The 21,528-nt window shown below is 35.6% G+C and overlaps 1 protein-coding gene across 1 annotated transcript; it reads left to right on the plus strand.

Moving 5' to 3' along the window:
- Window positions 1–480: 480 nt before the first annotated feature.
- LOC129219220 (uncharacterized) lies at window positions 481–21,112 on the plus strand. Its single transcript, XM_054853545.1, has 3 exons — window positions 481–534; window positions 14,812–15,523; window positions 20,043–21,112. Exons 2-3 carry the CDS (start codon window positions 14,826–14,828, stop codon window positions 20,260–20,262), a joined length of 918 nt encoding a protein of 305 aa, XP_054709520.1. The 5' UTR covers window positions 481–534; window positions 14,812–14,825; the 3' UTR covers window positions 20,263–21,112.
- The last annotated feature ends 416 nt before the right edge of the window (window positions 21,113–21,528 follow it).

Below are 21,528 nucleotides of genomic sequence, written 5' to 3' on the forward strand. Positions count from 1 at the left end.
AGACCATGTCCATCACACAGCACCACACTCATTCACTACATTCATCTTTCCGTATTTTGACACGCGTTACTCATTCATCAAGTTAATTTCGAATAAGTTCTCACTTTTTTGTACCCCAGAAGCTAAGTGAACCCTCTTCCGAACCCCCCGTCACGCGTTCGGGCTGCAGATCTCAGGTTATTAAAAAAAAAACCGATTCGGAAGCACGTCCATGACCGTGAGTGAGAAGAGGAGAGATTCGACAAATGGGGCAAATCGCAAATTTCGGCATTCGAAAGTGAAGCAGCTCGGGATGATCGGAGGATGCAGCGAGCCGAGGCAATTCTTCCGCTTGCCCGAGGGGGGTGGGGGGAGGGGAGGCTCGCCAGGTAACATTCCGGTTCAGACCTATATCTGGAGACATCGATGACCGAGTGGCCGTGTGTCTGCCCACAGGCTTCGTATAAAGAGCTCCTCTTCGCACTCTGACCGCTCTGTTGCTTCGACTCGCTCTTCGAGAGACAAGTTTACCGAAGGTGGTTGAGCATTGCCAAGGTAGGACAGACATTGTCTCACTTGTCATTTTCTCTTTTATTGTATTGTCATGATTCACTTGATTTCCGTTTTTGTTCTGTGGAGTTGGGTAGTAACTTTGTTTTGGGAAGTAGAGAAGTTGGACCCCTTAAGGGGTTACAGTAACCTCAAAAATGATCAAACGATCAAAAAAAATTTATTGCTTATTTCGAAACTTAACAAAGGTATTTTGGACATTATGTAGAGTCCGTAACGTGACCTTTATTTGCCATAACTTTTTAATTTACCGTTTGATTTGCAAATTATTTTAATTTGAGCTGGTGTGTTGGTAGGAAAAGATCAAAATAATTAATATGCTAATCAAACAGTAAGTTAAAAAGTTGTGGCAAAAAAGGTCACGTTACGGACTCTACATAAATGTCAAAAATACCTTAGAATGCCCCAACACTAGTCCAAACACAGGGGAAAAGTTTCATTGCTTTAGTTCAAATATTTAAAAAGTTATGAATGGTTTTAGGTCACGCTCGCTATGTGTTCTTATGCAAAAAAAAAAAAAAAAAAAAAAAAAACTTTAAATTGATTTTTCTCGATGATCGTATTTTTGTGTTTTCGTGTCATAAGAATCCCTAAGGTTTTTTTCTATTAAAGATACAGCTTTAAAGTAATACTTTTTGCAATTAAGATAATATATTTAATAAAACTGTGCATTGGATAAGCATTTTATAAATTATTCAAATGTTTAGAGCATGTTATACCTTTAAAAACCAAATTTTTTTGAAAAATATTACGATTTTTTCCGTAATTGATCACAGAAAATTTTCTAGTAAACACAAAAGCAAATGAATGCACAGATTTTTAGAGATGATGATTGTGATCGTTTAACAAAAAGATTTTTTTATATTAGTTTTAAAACAAAAAAGCCTTAGGGATTTTTAAAAATTGAAATTTTCCTAAATGTTTTAAATTTTTAAAAGAGTAAGCAATATTTTTAAAAAAATTAAAAAAATTATTGATTATAAAGTAAGTAAGCATGTTATGGTTTCAACAAAAAATAGAATTTACTTAAATTAAAAAAAATTGCTTGAAAGATACCGTGACCCCTTAACCCTTTCTGATCCGAGTTTTATTTTGAAATTAATTTTTTTTCTCTAACTCAATTCGCATCTCTACACGTAAAAAATCAGTAATATCCATAGCATAAATTTTATTTTTATCATTATCTTTGTAATATGTTGCTCATCGCCAAAATCAATCTTAGCTTTTATGAATCCACTGGAGAATGAAGGGATCTCCTAAATCAGCGTTTCTTAATTTCTTTGAAAAGTGGAACCCTTTTTAATGCTCACTTTTTTTCGTGGAACCCCTGGTGTTTCAATAGTTTGCAGTGGCGTAGCCAGTATTCTGTTTCGGAGAATACCCAGGTTCTTACCTCAAAGAAACTATCACATTAACTATTTGTCATTGAATCGCTAATTAAATACATATAATTATAGATCATTTTAATTATTGATGATTGCTAATTATTATTTCTTATTGTAAAATACCAGTACACTGCAATTTGTGTTAAAAGGGGTAAATAACCTCAGAATTTTTATGCATGAGTTATATGATTAAATTATCTTCTTAATTAGGAAAAGAAATACTGATGTGCTTTACCCACAAAAGTGTCAATAATTCACTCAAATTTACGTAGTAAAAGTTTTTAAACCTTAAAAATAAAAATTTTAAAATATCCCTTATTTTTTAACATTTTTTTATTTATTTACGAATCAGAGTTTTTGATGTCACTGTGTGTTCCCTCAGACAGAACTAGAGTCGCTGTACAAGGGGCCTTAGACAGAACTTGTCCTTTCAACTGCTGCCATAGATACTTTTCACTTCAGAGTCCCCCGTACCTGCCACTATTTGTGGTATAACCAGTTGGATGGAACCCTTTAAGACAGCTCTGATTTTTTTCAAGTCAGACCAGTAAGCGAGCAATCCCTGGTCCAGTACCCCCAGAGGTATCGTTTCCCTTGAAGGACTTTGTGACCACGAGCATATTTAAAGTCCCCCAGTCACCATTAATGAAGACGGTGGATCTTCGACCAGCGAGGATGGAACCCGGACCCTTCGGTCACAAGTCCGATGCCTTACCGATCAGGTCACTATGGCCTTGCTAAAGATATTGGGAGAGTGGCTAGTATCAAGGGCAGAATATTTTAAATTGATGTCCAAAATCGTAATTTATGGCAATATTTGATAATGTTGTAGGAGAGGGTTTTGGGGAGCTTTCCCGAAATAAAGCTACTTTTAAACTATTTTTGGCGATATTGGGGAGTCAATAGCTTCTTCCGAAACTTTTTCAAAATTGAAGATTTTAAAACCCAACTGTATGTTATTTTTGGAGACATTAGGTGAAAAATAAGCGTTTTGGGATTGATCTCGGAAAAAATTTCGAAGTTAAAATCTTAAAGGCACCATTTCATGCTAAAAAATTTCGAAGTTAAAACCTTAAAGGCACCATTTCATGCTATTTTTGATAGTTAAAATTTGCATTAATTTGGGCGAGAAATAACATTGCTCTCATAGAGACTATCCCAGATGGGTAATAAGACTTAAATTCGATGCGAACGTGAGAGTAAATGTATTTTTGAAAAGGCGTTTTTTGTCGATTTTTTAAGTGACAAATTTGAAAAGAGTGAAATGAAAATATACAAATCTGATGAAACACCTGAGAGAGTTCCGTGGAACCCCGGGGTTCCGCGGAACACAATTTAAGAAACGCTGTCCTAAATGTTTCAAATCTGTCCTACATTTGTTCTTACAATGCATCGCTGTGCTCTAATCACACGTTATAAATTTCATTCTTTAGAATATAATGGAAGCATCTATCTCTACATTAATATCCTTCTCTATAGATAAATATAGAGATAGGCAGTGGCACAGGCAGATAAAAATTTTTTGGGAGGTGTTTTCAAAATCCAAAGTTATTTCTTTCCTTCTTTATTTCTAATGAGTAAAATATTACTAAATATATTAAACTAAACTTTTTTTATGTCTCTGACTTCTCATTTATATCACTTGCTTAAAAATAACACTGAGGCAAAAAAAAAAAAAACTTCAAAATGCTTTTGACACAATTCTTGCAGATTCCAATGTAAAATGACCCCCTGAATCCCAAATAGGACCATCGTTTCTCCCGATCACCGTCTCATTTTTTGGAAATGGCACCCCCAATTCTTTTCAGTTTTCGACAGTTACATTAGCCATTAAACCTCTTCTGAAAGGCACGAGAGGCGCAAGGTTCAAAAGCATGAAAATTTGGAGCAAGTTAGGAACTCCCTCCTAAAATATTTTTTAAAATCATCAAAGCCGATCTTTTTTTTTCTAGGTTGTTTTTGTACATTCTTTTCACTTATTTTTCGGCACAAAACCAGAGTATAGGACTCACTTCTTTGCGCCTAATGTCAATTTTTTTTTAAAGGTATTGAAGCATTGCATTTTGCATATTCAGAGACGGATCGCAAATCTTTAGTACAGAACATTCCGTATTTCTCAGCTTACATTCCCAGACATAATTATGATTAGAAATAAACTTGGTATGCTTATGAAGTGGCATAATTATACAAATTTATATTTTTGGAGATGGACCGGCTCCACTGTTTATCACATCTTGATACAGTGAAAAACAATGGTGCACCCTCAAAAATATAAACATACATCAATGCCACATTATAAGCATACCCAAAGTCATTCTTAATCATAATTATGTCTTTAAATGTAAGTTTAATCGCACAGGAAGGTTCTTTACTGAAGATCTGCGATGCGACTCTACTATGCAAAATGCAATGCTTCCAATACTTAAAAAAAATAATAATGTTAAATTTTTTTTTGGACATGGAGCTCAAGGAAGCGAGTCCTATACTCTGGTATTGTGAGAAAACGAGCTGATTGTGCATCACATGACTTCCTTTTACTTTTCCAATTTAATGTCATTTTCTTCTCATTATTGACAGTTTTAATATGATTCAATAGTTTACTCTCTAAATATCACCAACAGTGGCCAAATTGAAACCAGATTAAAAAAAAAATTATAAAAAATTGCTGAATTTGTCGCCAAGTTGGCGACAAAACTTGGCGACCAAAAGACTGGCAATATATCGCCTAGTGTCCGCCAAATTATAACACCACGTGAGTTTACATCGAAATTAACAATGATTTCTCCCCAAAAGGGGGCAAAAGACCCCCTTTGGAGCATACGAATGCAACCAAAAAAGGTGCACAACTAGACCCCACTAGGAGTATACGTACCAAATTTCAACTTTCTAGGACATTTCGTTCTTGAGTTATGCGACATACATACATACATACTTACATACATACATACATACTTACATACATACAGACGTCACGAGAAAATTCGTCGTAATTAACTCGGAGATCGTCAAAATGGATATTTCGGGTGTCTGTACGTTCCTAGGCACATATCCACGTGTGGTCGGGTTGAAAAAAAAACTCAACATTCATTTGGGGGAGAGCGAAATAGAAATTAATGCCGATTTTTGGGTGAAAATTTTTTCGCGAATACAATACTTTTTTTGTAAAAGGAAGTAAAAAAAAAAAGAGATCGGTTTTGATGATTTTTTAAATATTTTAGGGGAGGGCGGAATAACTCCATGATACTTCCTATTTGCTCCAAATATTCATGCTTTTGAACTTGGCGCCTCTCTAGTCCATCAGAAGAATTAATTGCTAAGATAATGCTTCCTGCCCCTCCAAATAAAAATGATAGTTATGAAATTGTCAAAAAGGGAAAAATATTGAGGGGCGCATTCTCCCAAAAAGTGGGACCTGATTGAGTCAAACGGAGGTCATACTTGAATTCAAGTCATCATTTTGCATAAGAATCTGGAAGAATTATGTCAGAAGTATTTTGAAGGTTTTTCCTTTCTTTCTTTCTTTCTTTTTTTTTGCCGCACACTGAAATTGGAGTTTGTGACTGGCTTCTCGATCAGTAAGCTTTTAGGTTAAAACATATTCTGCTAGGAAAAGTTGAAATACTGTTTTTACCCATTATCTGTGTTGAGAAATCGAAAGTGTTGGGAGTCCTGGGAGGGGTTTTAAACCCCATACCCATTCCTCTTATTTTTCAGCTAACTGGAAACTCTTGCCTAAAATGGAAAGAGCTCGCTTGTTTTTCGACCAATTGTTGGCTGTAATTTTAAAGAAATGTTTAAGCTAGTGTTTCTATGTTCAATAAACATCTCTTTTGATCAGGTTGTGTTTAAAGAAGAGGGCCGACTATTGGGTACTGGTTCCTTCTGACTTTACAATGGTGCTTTTACCCTATGTTGAAAATAAGTATATGTCTAGTAATATTAAATCTTCCGTACGAATTTATCTATATTACCAGCCGCAATTTCAGTACCTGAAAGGTTGAAAATCCCTGCTGTACAGCACATATTGGGCGATAGGAGAGGTATGAGGACGGGCGTTGTCGTGATGAAAGTGATCATGACTGTCCACAGTATCTGTTCCACTTTCAAATTTGCTATTAGGATACTGGAATAACTACAAGATTCACAACCCGGGGAAGGTCCTATGTGTTTGGTCCAAAATGTTTTTTTTTGGGGGGGGGGGATGCCAAACACGATGCGCCACAGCCCTGCGGTGTTAATGGCAGCCTCTTTGTAATGGCGGATGATATGTGGCCGATTTCGGGACAATTTTCTTTGTCCACTGCTGTCAACAAACATGTACAACAAATCTTCCTGTAATATTGGGAAAAGTAATCCACCTTCAAACTAAGTAAGCAGTTGATACAAGTTTCGTAGATTTCCTTAATGTACTTTTGATAAATCTTCAAGAAAAGAAATAAAGCTTACGTATTAAACATTTAATATTTAAAGCAAATGTTACTTGTCTGTTCATAATGGTGCTACTAGAACGACTCTTTATCTGGATGCGAGAAATTCGAACAAGCACGTTTGCGATGTGCATGTGCCAATAGGACTTCTGAATCTCATTTATCTAGCACAATTCCTTTTTGGCGTTGGGATTTTGTTTCGCCAGTGTATGCAGAATTTAAAAGAAGTACAGACAACCTACATTATGTCTCATCCAAGGGTATCATGACATAATTTACTTTACCCAGCAGTCGTTCAAGTATTGCGTCATTTCTCGTTTCGGGTGTATATAATGGAAGCAAGCAAGAGAACTACTGTAGGAATTGAGAATAGAAATTATACGGTTCAAATCAATTAGAAAATGATATCGTCCACAACTTTACTTACTGTCAAACGGACATTTACGGAAACGAAATATAATGGGTTTGCTTTTAGGATGGCGGGGGGGGGGGGGATATTATAATTAAACAAATCTAAGTTATTCCAAACTCGAAACTGTGCTATTAAAATAAGTCGCAGGAAATTGAACTTCTTATATCGTCACCTCAGAGCAACAGTAGGATATCTTAATGTAATTTCTGGGATTAGATGTCTTACGGTTGCTCTGCGGCGACGATAATGCTCAATCTGCTTTTGGATGGGTGACATTTTTGAGCATATATTTATATATTCCACGAATTTTAAACTTTGGTTTTTAATTATAATATTTTTAAATATAAGGAACCATTATGTATCTAAATATGAAGGATTAACTTTCTATTTTTTTAACAGTGATTTGTACGTGTTGCAGGCCGCACACGTCACATAAAAATCCCACCCACAACACGTTCAAATATTTTTTTAAGCACAATATTTTATTAGAAAGTTGATGCTTTGTATTAAGATACATAATGATTCCTTTTATTTAAATATAAAAAAATATAACCAAAGTTTGAAATTTCTGGAATAAAATGCAAACATTTGTGTAAAATGTCACACTCGTACAAATGGATTGATCGTAATGTATGCAGCTTATCTTTACTAATAATAAAGCTGAAAGTTTCTCTGGATATCTGGATCTCTGTGACACGCATAGCGCCTAGACCGTTCGGTCGATTTTTATGAAATTTGGCATAAAATTAGTTTGTAGCACAGGGGTGTGCACCTTAAAGCGATTTTTCGAAAATTCTATTCTGTCCTTTTTCTATTCCAATTTTAAGAACATTTTCCCGAGCAAAATTATCATAAGATGGACGAGTAAATTACCAAGTTATCATAACGTGGAACCACCGTAACATGGGCAAGCCAATTGTCCATTCACCATACATTATTTGTAAATATACAGGCGAACCAAAATACTTTTTAATTTTCTACTACGGGCAAAGCCGTGCGGGTACCACTAGTTAGAAATAAAATAAAGAAATAAAACATTAAAAATGAATTTTAAAACTATTTTAAAATAGAAAATCCTATTATTGGAGACCGAATTGGAGACTTGTTCGAGAGTAAAATTCAAAATTTTCTTAAAATTATTGGTACAACCTACGAAAGAAAAAATGATAAATAAATTATTAGAGAGTAAACTTGGATACATTGTATGTTTTTACTATGTCTCTATATTATTAAATAACCAACTTTAAACTTTTTCTTTTATTTAGTTACTTTAAAGCAACTGGTCGATATTTTCGAATATTTTCGTAACCTAACTTATTCTATAAGGTCACTTATCCTATCCGTTTAGAACATTTTCTAAAACATTTTTACATTGAAATGCTACTACTGAAGAAAGCATATCCGAGGCGTTTAGTTTGAAATTACAAATTTCCAATGTATCTATTTTTATTTTATTTCCCACTAATTGACTGAATTTCACAGCTTCTAAATTCATGCAATCCCTTCATGTAACGATACAGGATTTGTATCAAACTCATGACTCTAATCACGTTATTCGAACAGTTCATTTTTCTTTTTAATCTGCAACTACCTCATTCAATTAGGGAATCTTTAGCTTCTACAACGAAATAATTTTACTTTTTAGAGCCCAAAACTGAATACAAAAAAAAAAAAAAAAAAAAAAAAACCACGTTCCACATCTACTCGACTTTAAAATACAGGGTTAGCATAAAAGACTATCCCGGTTTTAAAAATTTATATCTCATAAACTTTTACACTTAAACTATGAAAGTTTTTTTGAACTTACGCAGGTACTTAAATGTGCGCGTTCCGCACTAACGCAGCCAGAAATTCCACCTGGAGGGGGTTTTTGGTCACAACATTCCTTACACGCGTATTGACTACAGTATTAGGATTGGCAACAATGTTAAAACAAAGACCTCTAGAAGGTAGTTTTTACCCCCTCACCCCCCTGGAGGGGTTTTTTTTTGGTCACTACAGTCCTTACACGCGTATTAACTACAGTATTGGGATTTGAAACAATATTAAAACCAAGACCTCTGAAAGGTAGTTTATACCCCATCACCCTACGTGGAGGGGTTTTTATTTTGATCACTACAGTCCTTACACGCGTATTAACTACTCTATTAGGATTGGCAACAATGTTAAAACCAAGACCTCTGGAGAATAGTTTTTAGCCCCCTCCCCCCCCTCCAATTCACTGCGCCACTGTCGTTTTGCAACGCTAGATTGGCCGTGCAGGTGATGATGCTTCACCCTTTATTCGTGGGCCAACCAGATCTCCAAACCTAACCCCACGCGATTTTTTATAGGGTTTCGTCAGACAGTGCTTATGCACAACCATTGCCTACAACACTACAAAACTGAAAGATCGCTTCTGTGTAGCATTACGAAAAATTGACCGTGAAACACTCCAAAAATGTTACAGAAATGTGTCGCGCTACGAAAGGCGCACACATTGAACTTTTTTGGGTGAAAAAAAATTTGAGCAGTTTACCTTTATTTTTATGAAATATAAATTTTTAAAACCGCCATATTATTTTATGCTAACGCTGTAATTAAAAGGAACCCGAAAATTACCCAAATTACTTGCACTTCTTGTATTTGCCTTGAATTAAAAAGCACATGTAGAATAGAAAGAAGTGCACTCATGTGAATCGTATTACGGAAAATCGAATCTAGATAAGACAGAGGTCACATCCAAACTCGTCTCTGATTTGAGAAAACTCGAAGACTTAAAGTGTTTCATTTCTCAGAATTCAAATTCGTATTTAATTTTTAGAAGCTGCAATGTCAATCGAAACCGGTTTAGCAAGACGGAGGAACCACTACTAGAGTTCAAAATTTTATCTCAATTCTTGAAATTCAAAAATGGTTACTGCTTCGTCGAATCAGGTCAGGAGTTGAAGCCACTTTTTTCTCCTCCGTTATAGAATCATCACAAAACAATAATAATTATTTTTCCAGGTCAGTTTTACCCCAATTTACCTTTCCGAAGAAATTCCGAGGAAGGTCATATCTATTTTAAGAGCAATATTTTCAATCGATGTCCCATCAAGCTTTAAGATAATATTCTAATTGCCAGAAAAATAAGCTAATACAAGAGACAATCTCAATACAAGACAATCTCATTTTATGTAAATTCGTCCCATTAAAAATGTGTCGTGAGTCAAACCATTCAAGTTTTCGTCCATCATGTTCTTTGCCAAATAGGTTGCCCTTGATTTTTTTTCCTTCTTAAAAAGTATGTTTACGAATTATACTCAAAGTTACTTAAAACGTGTAATACGGCTGACTTATGTGTTTAATCAATGTATTAGCAAAAAATAATCACATTCACAATGCAGAAAAATCGCGTTGAACTTTTCTCGCAATGTGCTTTGCATAGTGACGCTTGATGAATTCAAGTAGAACTGCTTTCAATATTTGAGGATTTAAAAGTAAATTGCAAATTGCTGCAAGGAAAAAAGAACTGTAAGTTGTTGACAGAATTGCTGCTTAGTACAAAGAATTAAACTTCTTCTGTTGTTGCTAAGAACAAGACTGCCGTTTGAAGGTAAAAGGCAGTATCTGCAAATTTTTCATGTCTTTCGCTTTTTTTTTTTTTTTTTTTTGGAATTTTGTCATGTATTATCCTTCAGCTTTATTGCACAAGCTTGCTTATTTGGTTTTTGCTGAAAATAAAGCATGAAAAAAAAAAAAAAAAAAAAAAAAAAAAAAAAAAAAAAAAAACATCAAATTCCAGCATTTCCCTACTGTTAGTATGGAATTCAAGGAAAGGATTGGAAGCATCACAAAAACTCATTTCCGCATCAGATACTGCCCTTTATCTTCCCACGGCAGTCTTCTTGTTAGCAACAACAGTAGAAATGTTGAAATTTTGCAGTTCTTAAGGTAGTATGAAAAAAATCCCATTATAAATATTCACTCGTAGCATGGAAAAAATAAACATAGCTGAAAGATCAGCTATTAGGCAAATTCATATGCAGTATACAACAGTTTACTTTAGAGCACAGTTGTGGAATATTTCTCTACCTAAGTTGAAACTAAAATAGACTCTGCAAAGGAGGATCCTAATATGACACTAAATTAAGAACTGTTTAAACAAATGATACATTGAAAGTTTCCGAAGTCACTGAAATCCATTTAAAAAGTCAAAATAAAAAACGCTCCGCCCCCTTCCCACACACACACCTGAAGACATTCTTCATGGATATAGATTTTCTGCATAGAATTATTTAAAAGAATAGTAATAATTTTATTCTACGTATTGACTTTATAATTATTGTTTTTCATTATTTGTACCTTTGAGTCTTTAAAATAACCAAACGTGTACCTATGCGGTTGATGCCCCTAAAAAAATGAGAAATATTAGATTTATATGCTTCATGTAGCATACTCATTTTAATATAATTTCTAGCTTGTAAAAAATTATTTTTGTTATAAAATGCTACAGTTCTTGTTATCAACATTTTAAATGTTAATTGAGACCTACGAATACTCGGCGTAGTATTTATTTCGTTAATATTGAGCTTATTTTTTAAAAAATGTTTTGTACAATTAGTCAGGTGCATGCGAGCAAAGTAAATGTTTCAGTTCGTTTACTCATTCAATCTTCTATTAAATCACTTGACTTATGCATTTATTTATTAATTCATTTACATTTCTTCATTTAAAAATTCACTTATTTAGTCATTCATTCACTTATATTATTCACCCCTTTTTTCTCATCCTATTAATTTATTTTTTTTTACTATTACGTTTTGTTTACTGTTTCATTATCTATTCATATTTCACTTTAATGTTCAATTAATCAAAAATGTTTCCAATGATCAAATAGAGAATACTACATTAGAAAAAGGTTTTATTTTCCCTTTGCCATATGAAAGCAATCAGTAAAAACTTTTCACTTTGCTGAAGGTATAAATTAATTGCCAAAAATGAAACAAAATGTGTTAATGCAAGTTTTATAATAAAATACATTGTTCTTTCTTTACGTATTGTAATCTTCCAAACAAAATTCCAATTTTTTCATTTGAAAAACATAGCTTATCTTAACGATTTCACCTTGCCCTACTTTAAAATTAATAAAACGTGCAGGGCTCCGTGCAAAGCCACGAAAAAAAACCTATACATCTAAATACCGAATTTCATGTGTCTATGCATTAGTTTTCCCGAGACACGCGTGAAAAGAGCAAACATCATTTTTTTTTTTTTTTTTTTTTTGTACGTTGCAGAATTTAATTATTTTTGTTGGGAGGTCGCTGATGTTCAATTTTGTGCTAATATATTAATTTCGCCTCCCACACTGAAATATGAGCTAATATTATTAATACATAGTCACTTTGCCGTAATATGTATGAAGCAGTTAATTCAAGTTATGAACTTTGTCAATAGTAAAAACAGTTAACCAATCAAATTTTTAAATTTTTGAACCACCCCAGAAACCGTTCAACTCTAAAACAAAATATTTGCAGGTTGATTTTTTTGTGAGGTGCGGTTGTCGTGTATGACGCCGCTTTAATGTCAAACACGAACTATATATTTTGCGGAAGGACATAACTGATTTTGATTGACTAGCTTTGGTACTGTCTCTAAAAGTAATGAATGATTGTACACGTGGTTAAACGGTACGTGTTTTGAAAGCTCTTAAAGTGGCACAGATGAACTTATTTGCGTGGCACCAGTATAGCGCATAACCTAACTTTATGATGCTTTCGTAAAATAATCTAACATTATGATTCTTCAATAAAATTAAATAAATAAAAAATCATAATTACTCTTTTTTTTAACTTAAGTTTCTATCTCAACATGAAATATTTTACACTTAAACGTCGAGTGCTTTGCGCATAACGAATTATCTTTCCCCACAATTCCCCAAACGAACACGTGTTACGTCACTCAGAGGATTACGTTTTCGTGCAACAATATACCAACCAAGTCGATTACTTCGCATAGAAGTCACAATGTTCGCTTTTAATCATTACCGACACTTTCATTTCATTAATGAAAAATGATCGGCAGTGCTAATCTCTTATATCAAACAGTAACTTATTTTAGATTGACAATCACTTATGACCCTCACTGCACTGTGTAGGTCATTAAATACAGGTCAAAAAGATCAAAAACAGCAACTGGATGCGAGAGCGCTCCGGACTAAAAGTTTCGAAAGGGGAGAAATTCTCAATTTGCCGAATTAAATTCCAGTTTTGCCAAATGATAAAATACAAGCAAGTATACTATCATACGTCCAAAGCATTTTTAAGTAATTTCACTTTATTTTCCTTTCTTATTGCCTGAAAATAGTAATGACTATCTTTTAGAAAATCTAATTCACGACTTGTACGAAATCCTTTTAAGAATCCAAGGAAACTTCTATTTATGCTGTAAAATTATCTAATGAAATCCAAGTGTTACAGTTCGTAGTTCATACCTAGAGAATCATATTTTTCAGTTTGTGTTAAGCGAGGATTTTATAGAGTTTTCGCCGTAAGGAAAATATTTTCAAAGAGTTTTTTCCTCTTTTTTTTTCCTTGCATTTTTTTTCCTTTTTTAAAGAACCTTTTAAAGGAATAAGCAATTTATCTGGCCGCCTTGTGTGTGTCTCCTCCCTGAAAAATAGTTTGCACTAAAATCTGATGAAAAATACTTCCAATTTAAGGTACACAAAAAAGCCAGAGCTATGTTGGTCAATTGCAAACTAAGAAATAAATTAAGCATATAAAGGCTCTAAAGCTCATCTTCCGAATTGATATAGCAGTAAATGGCCCAAAATACATTAAATATTAGATTATTAGTCCATTCAACTTGAGTAATGAGCTTAATATTGCGAAACATTCCGTAAGTGCATCTTTTAAGGTTGACTTGATGAATGTTCACGAACTCAAGTTTTTGAATTTTCATAAAGTTTTATTCCGACTGAACACCACTATAGTAGACATGTTATGAGTAGGTAATCCATGATCTAAAATGCAAAAATTTCTTTGTAAAAGTTTGAATAACTTGAAGAGATAGCGGTGAATGTTTTCTCATGGTTTCAGCAAAACAGTCTCCATTTCGTTAATGCGATTTTACAATAGATAGGCAATCTTCAAATAACAATAGCTTCGTGATAACCACAGGATACAGATTTTCTCAAAGTTTCTGCTTGCCATTTGTTCCCGATTTTCCCCCATTTGTGAAAACTGCAATTAGGGTGGCCAGTTTAACTTTGTGTCTGAATGGCAAAACTTTTCTATGTCCATATCCATTGCCGAGTCTCAGATTGTATGCTTTTCTCTCTCTATTATTGGAGGCTGTAATGGTAGCATTGTGAGTCATTAGTCCTGCGAACAATGAAAACAAAACTTTTAAAGGCCTTTCCAAACTTGAGCACGTACGCATGGGGAAAGTCACGAGCGAGGCGCAGTCTAGACGTGCTAACGTATAGTTCTCAGTTCGTGCCTAGGCATTCATAATATGCTAACGTGCCTATATTTGTACAAATAGCACAGAGAAAAATGCTCGATGAATACATGCTCTAGTCAAATCTGAATACAGGGGATTCAGACTGTGCTATTGAATCTGACACTTGCATGATTGCTGAATCCGTGGCCTACGGAGCGGTGTGAGTTATTCATGGTGCATGCAGCGAGAAACAGTTGTCAAATTAGACTAGAACATGTATTCTTTTTGCCCGAATCTTGGAAAATGTTTGGTGGACGCTCATCCCTTTCACGAATGACAACGTACAAACTGAGATTCATGTATTACAACGCCCAGACTGTTCCTCGTTCGTGATTCAGATCTCTGTCTATGCGTGCGTGCTCAAGTTCGGAACGACCTTTCCTCCTGCTCAACCAATTGGCGACATCAGTTCAATCCTATCCAAGTAGTTCAGTCGCTTCACACACCTCACGAGTTCATGATTCCTATGTTGAGCTGGTAGAGCACATCCTTGGTTATCTGGAATTCTTATGGGACTGAAGTATTTGTTTTCATTTTTAATAAGATGCATATAACCTTTTTCTCCTTGCAGATTCCAAAAACAAGATGCGGTTTATATCTGTGCCTATGCTACTTGTAGTGGTGGGGGCCATGTTATGGCTGAGCTTCCTAGTGGACGCTTCTTCAGAGACCACAACCAAGTCCAATACAGAAGTTTCTGGACGTCGTTTTCTGAGCCTTGGGCCGTTTAGACCTTTCATGCGAGTGTTGGGTATGATGGGGATCCCTCTGCTACCACTATTGCTTCTGAGGCAACTGATTGTGACTGGGGCAGCCTCAAACGCCCAAGCTTCCGGTGGTGGTGCCGGTCTCGGCAGCATGGGAGCTCTCGGAATTCTAGGACCCTTCGGTGCTGGTGCAGGACTCGGAGGATTGAGGCCAACAGGTGGCATAGCAGCAGCAGCTGGTGGTGGTGGTGGTGGCTTACGCCCTCTTGGACTGAGACCATTTGCTGGACGTCCTCTCTCCAACTTGATAGCTAACGCCGCTGGTGCAGGTGCAGCAGGGGCTACGGCAGGTGCAGGTGCAGACGCTCTTTTCCTCCGCAAGCGTTCAACAGAGCACGAGAAGGGAAGTAGTCGTTTCTCCAGCCTGATGAGCGCCTTGGCCAAACTGGAGCAGGTGGTAGATCACTATGATCTCAGCGTCCCGGATTGCCAGAGACGCTTCGTCTGCGAATTGCACCGCAAGAGTCTCAATCCCAGCTTTGGATCTCTCACAGAGAAATTGATTCAAGCATTTGGGTGAGTAAATTGTTAAGTGGACGAGACTCTATCCAATTTTTATGAATATTGAAATTTTACGAAGAGTATAGCACATTTCTCCAAAGGTTACGTAGCAGTCGGGCAACCAACACGCAGCTTAAAGCTAAATTTAAATCATTAACTAAAAAATTCAAGTTCAAAATAAATTAATGTAAACAATGAACGACACAATTTAATGATCTCCACGAGATGTGAAATATAAAATCCTGTCATCATTCCATAATTCTACTCACAAACATAATATTGATGACCCAAATCAGAGAGTAGAACTTCGTCATAATACACGTTTTGAATGATACTTATGACATAAGCGTGTGTAAAGGAAGCACATGGCACCTCCACTAGCTTATATAAGGACGCTCATTTGAAACAAGCAAACCTTTTTACGTTTTAGGTACACTCATTCAATACCTCATAAGCCTTAAACGTGCTTTTCTTCGCTTAGTTCTTCAAACTTGCCCAATATGAAGTACTTCGAACTCGATGTTCTGGTGGTAATCTAAAATCCTGAACTCCTTAATACATTGGCGCACCCAATTTTAAAACTATGAGTACCCTAATGACTGCTGATGCAGAAAAATGATACACATTTCTATTAGAAATTTATCTTACAGTAACAATAATGTTAGTTTCCAGAGTTTATTAAAATCAATATAGTGCAAGTTTTTCGCTTCTGTTATGGTGCTGCACTTTCGTAAAATGCTGTACATTCAATGTTTGGGGTTTATTTCTATAATTTCGAAAGCAAAAAGGATTAAAGCATCTTGCGATATTCGCAACATTAAGAAGTTCCTGAGAAAAGTTACTTTTCTGTGAATTACTCGTATGTAAACATACAAAACCATTCTAAGTAAGTAGGAAAATATTAACCTATGGAAACAGTAGAAAGTTTATTCAGCCTGCATTTCTTGAACTGCAAATGATAAAAACAACGTTAATAAAGTGCAAATTTTGCAATAGATTGCAGACATATATTTTGGGTTTACAAGGAAATTGTTTTTCAATGCAAAAGAAGTGAGCTTATAGATGAAGGAACATTCAGCATAAACATTCCATCGATTTGTAGGAGGTTCTTTCATCTATAAGCGCGCTTCACTTGTATTGTAAAAGGAATTTCCGGTAACCCAGAAACAAGTGATTGCAATATATTGCAAATTTGGTGTTTTACGAAACTGGTTTTCATCATTTTATAATTTTTAATTTCAGCACAAAAATGTGGTTTTTATTTCTTATTGTTGAATATTGTCAGTTTTAAAAGACAACTTCTCGTTAACAGTTTTAGAATTCCACTAAACATAATCAGTGAATATTATATATCTCCATCAATTCTCAAATGAACGGTATTTCTTTCGATTCAGTCGGTAAGCGACCAATGAGGCAACAGCATCGCCTACGTATCGGTTTGCTGAAATTTGACGCCGTGATTATATAATATATTTGTTTATACACTCAGGAACATTGAAAAGCGCCCCAAGAAGGAAACATTGGATTGAAGTGAAATTTAATATACATAATAATGCAGGTGAGAGAGACACATGATCGAAAATCCAGACAATTAAACAAATACAGGCAAAAAAAACAAGATAAATACAGTGCTACTTCAATAGCGCATTGGACCCCCTTTTGCTGCAATACATGCCGTAACACGAACCGGCATAGAGCTAATTAAACGTCTGATGTTGTCCTCAGGCAGATGGACACCCAAATTTTGAACAGCCACTTCTAAATCTTGCACAAAGATGTACGGCGGCGTCTGGCGTTTCAGCTGATCCTATACATGCTCTATACGGGACAAGTCGGGGGAACAGCTGGTCATGGAAGAGTCTGAAAAGGACGTAAGAAGTCTTGAGCAACTCTAGCTGTATGCGGGAGAGCATTATCTTGCTGGAAAATTGCCCCTGTGAGACCATTTAGGAACGGTCCGACATGTGGTTGCAGAATGTCATTAAAATAACGCTGGCCCGTTAAGGTTCTACGTACCACAGCTAGAGTGGATCGACTATCATAGGCTATGGTCTCCCCCCCCCAGACCCTTATGATCGCTGTTCGGGCAGTGTGCAATGCGATAAATGGGTTGCATGGTACCTTCCTCCAGGGCACCTCCACATCCGTTCGCAGTTATCATCTGACCCCAAAACGAGCCGGGATTCATCACTGAACACCACTTTTTGCCAGTCAGTGACATCCTACATCGCTCTGGCTCCGCACCATTGTAGACGGAGTTGCCTATGCTTTGGTGGAAAAGAGAGTACGCGAACGCAAGACGTTTAGAAATGGTTTGAGGAACAACTGCTACCCCTACGTCTGCTTGTATGGTGGACCGAGTCACTGCGGGATCCATGAGTGCTTGCCGTACGATCCTTCTATTATCTCTCCTCGTTGACTTACTGGTAGCTCCAGACCCGTTTTTTGCACGTGGGTACTACCTCGTGTCCACCGCCTACTACAGTTTCTAACGGAGCACTCCTAACGATCCACCTGAGCAGCAACACGGCTCATCGACCAGCCTGCAATTTTCATGCCGATGATCAAACCTCTCTCAGACTCGCTTAACTGTTAGAAAAGCTTTCTAACTATTCGACCTGGCATCTTTCACTCATTAAGGCTCTCCAACAATCGGGATGTAATCGTAACATTTATAAATCACTAATTGTGCACTGGTTTACATAGCACCTTTTTCCCGATTGCACCGAAACTGTAGGGTTCATGCGCATTGACACCAAAACTTGGATCATTTGCATATCAGATGTTACTCTTGCTACATGCGAAATTTCGCGATTGTACCTTTCTTCTTTCTTGGGGCGCTATTTTCAATGTTCCTGAGTATATATTATTTCAAACATGCAAAAATCAAGTTAAGATGAACGAACGATTATTTGAGTGCAGATCATCTGGTTTACGGATAATTCGTGCATAGTGATTGCAATATCGGTATACCGAATACCGGTATTTCGATCTATTTTTCAATTTCGTAATACCGGTATTAGCTGAGGTAAAATACCGGTATTTTTGATATTAGCTGCAAATAGTAAGTAGCTTTTAATTAAAGAGTTTTTAATTTAACTTATTAGACATGTATTATTATTTTGAATGGGCCTTTCGTTTTTTCGATAAGACAGGGATAAAATCAATCTTGTGATGTTAAAATTTGACTTCACAGGAGCCAGAATTAAGAGAATATCAATAAATTGAAAAAGTGGAAGGAATAAAAAATGATATTTTCATCAGTTGGTGAGATGAATCGCATTTCCGTGCATATGATGAGTGCACCATGTTTCCTTCGTCCACTTCCTTGGTCACTCGCCCTTTTGTAAAACTTAATTTCAAGTATAATCACTAATGTATTTGTTCGATGAACAATTTATTTCGAGCATTAGTCGAAACAATACATCTATTTTTAAAATTTTTGTCTCTACTGCACTGAATTTCCGAGACAAAGCTTTTCTGTTAGCATAATAAAAGGTAATTTGATATCACTGGTATTTGTTTGTCATCCTTCTCCCTATTTAGCTTTATAGCTGTCAATATAATATTTAGCAATTAAATACCTACAATTTACATGGAGGAAAAGCATAGTGAACTGGAAAAAGATTTCAGATATTTGAAAAAAATTTATAAACTATAATTGGATCAATTTCAGTTCATCATATATTTCAAACTAAAGGATTAGCAAAAAGCTACCACAAACCAATCCTGATCAAAAGGGAGTCGTTGAAGATGATATTAATATGGGAAAGAAATTGTTTCTCAAAGAGAAATAACAACTAGCAATAAATAAAAATTTCAACGCATACACAAAAAAAAGCACACACAAAAACACACACAAAGAGCTATCTAAAACGAGCTCGAAAGAGACCAATTTATTTGAAGATAGAGAAAAATATCCGGAGATAAAGATAGGAAATGACGTCCATAGAATAACTGTTTAGCAGTTTTACTTTCTTAATCGCACCAGAAAATTTAATGGAGAATGTTAAAAAAAAAAACGATTATCCCTGAGAATTGGGAACGAAACTGAAACACTTATTATTGTAGATTTTCATTTACAGACGCACATTTGAAGTTTTGAACCGTTTGATAAGAAACTAAGAATCACTTGCATTTGCGCTGAAAACAACTTTATAGTTCCTTATGAAATGCGTTTATTTTTTCAAACAAAGTTTATGGGACGTCCAGAAATGATGTCATGCTTGGAGGGGAGGGGGGGGAGGTCCATGAAATTATAACAGTTTGTGATGAGGAGGAAGGGGGTATTAAAAAGCGTGACATCACACATTTTGGTTGAAGTAAAAGCCCTTGTATGTAACAAAATGCTTATATAATGTAGCGTGACCTGCGACAGAATGAGGGAATGGTGTAAGGCGAAGTGTGACACAGAGAGCTAGGGTGTTTAGTTTGTTGAAAAAGGGTGTGACATCATTTATAGATAGCCCCTTTGCTAAAAGTGTTTTGTAAACTTTTTCTATAACTTCTAACGTTTTCATTTTTCACTGAACAGGGTCGAAGCTCGTTTGGAAAAATCCCACTTTTCTTCCAACACCAAGTCTGTTCTCAAAGATTTCCTAAAAGCTGCTCGAAATGGTCTTCAGCAGAGAGAATGTGCTGCCATTTATTACAAGTGTCCCGTCGCTGTGACCGAAAAAGAGGAGAAAGAGGAAAAAGTGGAGAAAAATGGAAAGAAAGAAACATCTCCTGCCACTGAAAACATGAAAAATTGAGTCCATCTCAACCAAGGAAGTTTGCATTCATTTCAACTCGGACGAACATTTTCTCATGAAACACCTAAAAGTCTGCTTTTAGGAGCAGATTATTCGTATTATATCCTGGAAATGTCGTCTATTTTTTCATTGTAGATTTAGTGGATAGATATCTCCGATGGTGTAAGTTATTCATCCTAGATATTTCATAAAGTTGCGAAGATTCATTGCTAAACAGCATGACTAAGTTCTATAATTCATCTCGGCTTGCAATATCATTTAAGATTTAACTATAAAAATTGAAACTAAAAGAGGAACATATCATGTTTTACAAAATTTGAATCTGCTGTACTCATTTTGTTAACTGCTTTGTATTTCTTGAGGAATTCCAAGCAGAACGCAAGCTCCAACTTATTCCATTGGAGGGAATCAGTTCCTTGATTGTTTAACTTCCATTCGTGTCATATATTTATTACTTACTTCGTGCTATGTATATACATAGTTCCATGTATTTATTAGCCGCTGCAATGTACAGGCAATAAGGATGGAAAGAGCTGTCCTCTTCATTTCGCAGGGTTCCGTCGAATCTTCTGCAATGAACGGGCTCGTATCTGTTTGAAAGAGCTCGAAGTGACAGTTTATGCTTGGGAAGATCATTTACCATATCCTTTGGATCAAGCATACCATTACAGCACGTAAAATGTTACTTCGACTCTTTGCCATCCTCTTTTTCTTTCATCCTCCGCTCAATTCATGTACAGTATTTTCTTTCGATTTTCAAAGCTCTTTCATGTTATCACTTTTTATATGTTGTTTCCTCCCGTTCTTTGTCCTTGTTATAGTATTCATATTAGATTCTTATTTTCATTAAATAAGCCAAAAATGAAACAAATCATGTAAGCAGATGCTTTACTTATTATGTTTCTTTTTATTTTAATAAATGTTATTTTCTCATGTCTGTAGTATTATTTAATGAGAAGATCTTGTTTGTACCGTTCTGGGGAAAAAACAAACCACTCTCTTATTTGAATACTACATTCGCGTGCAAAAGTTTAAGACCAGTAGTCATTTTCCTGTTTTTCAACAGATATCATCATTTACACCCATAATTGCGTCATCTCATACATTGATTGCATCAGACACTTTTTACCGCTATAATTAAACGTGTCTATCTCGTTTATCAGTGGATCGTTATCAGATTTTTCATAAACAGTGTTGTGTATAATTGTTGCAGTGAGTAAAAAAAAACCTTAACTGTAAAAAACAGGCAAAAATAGTGACCCTGTG

The sequence above is a fragment of the Uloborus diversus genome, chromosome 3, assembly GCF_026930045.1.
Source record: "Uloborus diversus isolate 005 chromosome 3, Udiv.v.3.1, whole genome shotgun sequence".
In the NCBI taxonomy this organism is placed as follows: domain Eukaryota; kingdom Metazoa; phylum Arthropoda; class Arachnida; order Araneae; family Uloboridae; genus Uloborus; species Uloborus diversus.

What these genes read in the sequence shown, in the direction of transcription:
- LOC129219220 (XM_054853545.1), top strand. Translation starts at nt 14,826, where the DNA reads ATGCGGTTTATATCTGTGCCTATGCTACTTGTAGTGGTGGGGGCCATG. An exon ending in AAATTGATTCAAGCATTTGG is followed by an intron (nt 15,524 to 20,042) that starts GTGAGTAAATTG and finishes TTCACTGAACAG; the next exon opens with GGTCGAAGCTCGTTTGGAAA.